This window comes from Rhododendron vialii, chromosome 3a (assembly GCF_030253575.1).
Source record: "Rhododendron vialii isolate Sample 1 chromosome 3a, ASM3025357v1".
Classification (NCBI taxonomy): Eukaryota; Viridiplantae; Streptophyta; class Magnoliopsida; order Ericales; family Ericaceae; genus Rhododendron; species Rhododendron vialii.
Window position 1 is genome coordinate 16,000,967 of NC_080559.1, and position 5,965 is coordinate 16,006,931.

Genomic DNA, 5,965 nt, shown 5'->3' on the forward strand with positions numbered 1-5,965 from the left:
TTTGATTGTTTAGTTAACCCAATATTCAATGGCATTTTAGTCATTTAGTGGCAGAAACTAACGTTGTCCGTGTAAACTATTTTTTTTTTTTTTGTCAATTGATAGAAAAGATAATTTACATCATGTATGAAGTATAAAGTACAAATTTGGGATACTAAATTAATTATGAGAGTCCATGAGACAATCAAGTCCAATAATTCAATCAATATAAGAAATAAGCTCATTATAGAATAGAAATAAAGAAATAGTGAAACAGCAGTAGGTGTTGTAGAGATTCGAACTCCTGTTCTCTTAATCAGATGCAAAAGGCATGACCAATTGTGCTAGTCCCAGTTGATTGTGTCAATGTGAACTTGACGGACTGGAAATCTAGATTACTAGTAATACTAATAGTTTGTAATATAAGGGAGGTCAGTGTAATTTTAAAAATGTCAATTGGAGTTGGTAAAAAAAAAAAAAAAACTGTCGCCTAAACCATTGGCGGTTACAGACTTCAAAACCCACTCGCGTGTATATATATACACACAGCCCTGGCCCCTCCTTTCTTCTTCCCCCCACCCCCCCCCCCCCCCTCTAGAATTCTTTCAGACTTTCGTCAGTTTTCTTCAGAAAAAAGGGTAAGTTCCAAAAACTCGAACCATTTCGATTTCCTCCTCCTTCTTCTTCTTCTTCTCTTGTTGTTATTGTTGTTGTACAAATTACATTCATTCACATGTATCATGTACTCCATATGCGTATGTACCATACGTATGCGTTAAAATTGGGAGCGGTGGGGGACCCGTGTGGGGGTCGGAGACGAAGTACCAAAAAAAAGTAATTAGAGGAGTGAGAAAGGCAAGAGAGAGAATTGAAGAAAACTTAAACATCACGACAGAGGAGAAATGGGGGGTGGGGATAGTAAAAGACAGCTAGCAATGAAGGAGGATGCTCACCTACCGTCACAGGCTTCACTCCAAATCCCTATCCCTTTTTCTTAGGCCCTCTCTCTCTCTCTCTCTCTCTCTCTCTCTCTCTCATTTCAAAAAACTCAAAGCAAAACCCCCAGCCCCTCATTCTCCTGCTCTGTTCTGTTCACAGAGTGACTAGTAGCAGTATAATGGAGGTCTAGAGAGTAGGTGTTTCTGTCCTTTTGTCGTTTTTGTTTGACTGGATTCTGTCTCGAAATTACCGCCTGTGAATAATTTTGTTAGCTTTTAGAGGGATTTTGAGCGGGAATTGCTGTTGGGTTTTGGCTCTGCATTTCATTTGGGCGTAGTAGATTTCTCATGCCTAATTTTCCGCTCAGAATATTGATTTTTTATTTTTTATTTTTGTCTTTGGCCTGAGTTTTCAATGCGGTTTTAATGGCTGCAAAAAGGAAGCTTCCTCTGTATTTCTTGCATTTTCTTTCTTTTTTCTTAAAAAAAATGCAAGAAAACCAAATGCTTGTTTTATGTGCATTTTTTTTTTTTTTTAAATTTTCTTCCGATTTTGGTTGGGTATAAAGAATTAAGGTACTACTAGTATAATAAAGTTGTGATTTTTTCTTGATTTTTCCTACGTTTTCGCAGTAGCTAACCAGTCACTTAACAATTCTTCATGGTTATGTATTTCCCCCCCTCTAATAATATCTCTGTTCCTTCTTCTTCGTTGCAGTGAAGTTTGGTGGGTTTTTCTTTGTGCATTCCAGCTCCCTTCTTTCAAGGTTTGCATTACAGTTTCTCTTCCCTTCATTTTTCTTCTCCCCGTTTTCCATCCCACCAAAAAAGTACTATATAATCTTGAAAACCCATAAAAATGCACCGAGATTCTTCTGTTTCAAATGTAGAATCTTCATTAGATTTGCTAAATTTAGACTCAAGGGATTCTCAGTATCTCTCAACTGCAATGAAAATCCAAAAGAGCGAAAAAAGAAAAGAAAAGAAAAGAAAAGAAATTATCTAAAATCTTTTGCTAACATACGCCACACGGCGCATGTGACGCCCAAAATCATCGACACATTTGTGGCCCGCATCACAGCTGTGTGTTAATTATCCCGCTCTCATTACCTCACTTTCCCTTTGGGCATTTCCTGTTTGTTTCTCAGGAAAAGTTAAAGCAAAGGAAAAAATGATGGGGTCTGCTGATTTCGCGGAGGAGCTAGACTGCGGCAGCTTCTTCGATCAAATTGATGACTTAATCGATTTCCCCGCCGACAATGGGTGCGGTCTCGGCTCCGGCGCCGACGATTTTCCCAACATTTGGTCTAACCCTTCGGGTTGTTTGCCGGGTTCTGACCCGATTTTCACCGGCAATAATGGCAACAGTGCTTCCGACCTATCTGCTGAGCTCTCTGTTCCGGTGAGCATTATATTATTTTTCATTTACGGAGTATTTATCAGCTCAATTTTCTTCAAATCAAGACGGAGAAAGGGATAAATGGTGGTGGTGGTCGACACCTCATGGATATTATAAAAAGTTACATTACTCTACTTGTATTTTATTCCCTCCATACCATTCTTTTTGTCTTTGCATTTCATGCCACCTTTTATAATAATTTTTTTTTAAATTAAAAGTTACTCAACTTTTTTTTACGCCATTCAAAAGATGTCAGTAGTCAATACCTAAGCACGACAAAAATAATAAGACGGAGTGAGTACTATTTATTGCCTAACTCTGTAGGCCCGCTACATCTAGGTTCTCAATACAAGAAATCTAATATTAACCTTTCTTCCTTAGTAACGAATTCTGAGCTATGAAGTACAAGTACTCTAAAAGTAAATAAATCCTCCTGTGAATTACTAAATCCGTTTTGGAAGATGCTAAAAAGAGCTTACTGGGCTGTCGTTAATTAACTGTATAAGCATTGGCCTAGTTAAAGTTCTGGCTCCCTTGAACGAGTTTGCTGTTGTTAATTTAGTGGTATTTTGCTAATTTTCCTCGACAAGTATTTGGATAACATTACTATTATGTTGTTGACGGCCCAAACTGTGTCAGTGAGGAGAAGAAAATTTCAACAAAATGAAGAATTAAGAAAATGTTGGGTTCCAAATTCCAATGGACATATATCATGTATTTGATTGAAATTCACATACATCGACATACTTTTTGAATGATTAATTGTACAACAGGTTGTTTTTAGTATTTTCATGGGAGTATTTATTTGCGCTTGATGGTGAAATAATCCTTTTGTATGGTCAATGAATTTATGGCTTTTAGAGGATGGTTATAAACTTATCATGGATCCTAGGTTTTAGCATTTGACCTCGATGTTGCTCCTACGAGATTTGAACATCTTTTCCGTCAAAAGTCAAATCTTTTCTTGGTTTCAAAATTCAAATCTTTGCTTTTGCCCAAGTTATTTTTTTTAAACTTGAAATTAAGTAGGGAAGGAGTAATTTTTTAGTGTATACAAACAGCAAAATAGTCTTGGAATAGAGAATGATGTCACAAGTCTTGAAATTATTACTCCTACAGTCCTACTTTAATGCAAATCAAGGCGGCGTATATGTCTGCCAATGCTTATGTTACATCATTCTTATCAAGTCAAGAATGCTGTGTAAACTTACAAGTTTTGAATCTCTGTTCCCTTAAAATTTAAATTTTTGAAGTCATAGTTTGAAAAAATGATCATGTTAACTCGTACATCATTCTGGTGTTTAGAAATCATTTCAAAATGGTGTTTGCGTGTTTAGTTTGTACATCCTTTGGCACTTGACAGGGTACCGTTTTCAAATTGGTTTTTGCGAATGCAAGCCAACTCACCATCGGACAAAGTCAACAAGAGTTCCACCACCACATGGATACTTAGTACTAAATTTATGGGCATAATCCTATTTGAAATGGTGCAGAACATCTTGAAGGTGTACCCGCTATGTTGTGGTAGCTGATGTAATGGCTCTGAATCATTAATGTACCCAATTGTGCATATACAGATATACTATCATCGCATTACCTATTGCTCTACCCGACCTTGAAATGTTAAAAGACTGATTTTCTTTTTTCTTTTTTTCTTCCTTTTTTTGGAATTTGGAATGACTTTATACATTTAGCTCTCATGCACTATAAAATCCTGTGATCTCTCCTTTTAACGCTGGGTCATCACGTTCAACAAAATCTTGTCGTTTTAACTGATTACTCTTCAATCGTCTAGTCCTGATTCCTTTTTTTTGTTTGTTACCATTGTTGATTTTGTTGTTTCTGATGTTCTGTTTTCTCTCAGTATGAAGACATTGTACAACTCGAATGGCTTTCAACATTTGTGGAGGATTCTTTCTCCAGTGGAGGCATGACCCTTGACAAACAAAACCCTTCCATCAACAAGCACTCATCTCACAGCCATTTCCAGACTTCCAGTCCCGTCTCTGTTCTCGAGAGCAGCAGCAGCAGCTCCTCCTCCATGGGGAAACCAGCCACACTCAGCCCAACTCAACGCGGTCCCCACCGTGCTAGAAGCAAGCGGCCACGCCCTGCAACTTTCAATCCCCGCCCGGCAATCCAAATCGTGTCTCCAACTTCCTCTCTCACAGAGAATCCCCAGTTATTAGCTCCCCTAGTAGTTTCCTTGGATTCTCATAATTTTCTGGAGTCTCATTCTATGAAGAAGTTACCAAAGACATCCGGGGGAGAACACAAGAAGAAGAAAGTAAAGATGTTGCTTCCGTCGGCTCCTGCGGCGATGAATCAAAATCCGCCGTCACAAAGTGTCAGGAAATGCATGCATTGCGAGATAACAAAGACGCCGCAATGGAGAGCAGGCCCAATGGGCCCCAAAAGCCTTTGCAACGCGTGTGGGGTCCGGTACAAGTCAGGTCGGCTGTTCCCTGAGTACCGGCCTGCTGCAAGCCCAACGTTCGTACCGTCATTGCACTCCAATTCTCACAAGAAGGTCATTGAAATGAGAACCAAGACCTTCGAGCCAGAACTCATTCCAAGCAGAAAACTTTCACTGGATTACTAGTTGGAGTTCTGCCCTTCACGACCTTGATTTCCTCAGTAATCTCATGTGATGTCCCTTACAGTTTTTCATTTGTTCTTTGTACAGAGTGTAATGGGGGGATATGAGTATTAGATCGCCTTATTTTAACTATAAGTAGAGGAAAGCAATGAAATGAGAAGACTCAAGAAGTAGGGAGTAATGGATGTTTAGGCTCTAGGTTTGAGGTTTAGTGAGTATCAAAGTATCAATCTTTTAAGATGAATAGGCGTTGAAGTCAGTGTCGTATCTTTCATCTTTTTTACGGTTACACTTTGTTTCCCAAGTTTTGGGAAGTCTTTTTGCAGTTAATTTGTGAGCAGGTAGTTCTGAGATGGGCAATGGGTACGATCAATGATGATGCTTCTTCTACTTACTTTCGTGTGGTTGTTTCTTTCAACTGTGTTGGGATCTTGGATTTGTTGAGGGATTTTCTTCACAAAATGATCTAGGATTTGTGGCGGGATTCCCTTCACGAATCGAAGCCATGTTTCTTCGAGATTTTTGCCTGAAGTGTTTTTGAGATCCAACATGTTGGAAGGGCTATGTTTAACCTGTTAGTGAGAAATGATAAGTTCACAGACCATGTATTTATTCTGCTGCAGAAACCTAATACTAGTATAACCGTAGATGAAGCATATAGTATTGGGATTAGCTCATGCACTGGATAAAGAGGCTTTTGATGAATGGTTGATACTTTTTTACCTTCGTGAATTCTCATGATCATGCTATATTGCTAAGCTTGGAATTTGGATTTCTCTTCACGAGTAAATGAATGCAATTAGAAAGAGCCTTGTTGATATTTTCACAGACGTTAATTGTCATAATAGAGAGGCTGCAGTCATTTCCAGTTTTTGTCGGTCGTCGAACAATCTCGATGATACTCTCTTCCATTGCCTAACCTTACACACTTTACCTTCAAGTCAGCTATCTCCTTCTCTACCCTGGCATTTCACTTCTTGAATATTTCAGACTCCTCTGACCTGTACTTAATTTAATCTCTGACCTGTACTAATTTAATATACCCATAAC

At 38.6% G+C, this 5,965-nt stretch overlaps 1 protein-coding gene across 2 annotated transcripts; it reads left to right on the top strand.

Moving 5' to 3' along the window:
• Positions 1–842: 842 nt before the first annotated feature.
• Positions 843–5,268, top strand: LOC131318712 (GATA transcription factor 8-like). 2 transcript variants are annotated; one of them, XM_058348652.1, is made up of 4 exons: positions 843–1,111; positions 1,636–1,684; positions 2,066–2,319; positions 4,181–5,268. In XM_058348652.1, exons 3-4 carry the CDS (start codon positions 2,089–2,091, stop codon positions 4,916–4,918), a joined length of 969 nt encoding a protein of 322 aa, XP_058204635.1. In that variant the 5' UTR covers positions 843–1,111; positions 1,636–1,684; positions 2,066–2,088; the 3' UTR covers positions 4,919–5,268. The 2 variants fall into 2 exon arrangements, with proteins under 2 accessions (XP_058204635.1, XP_058204634.1); XM_058348651.1 differs by having other exon boundaries at positions 986–1,111; positions 1,636–1,683; positions 2,053–2,319.
• Positions 5,269–5,965: the final 697 nt, after the last annotated feature.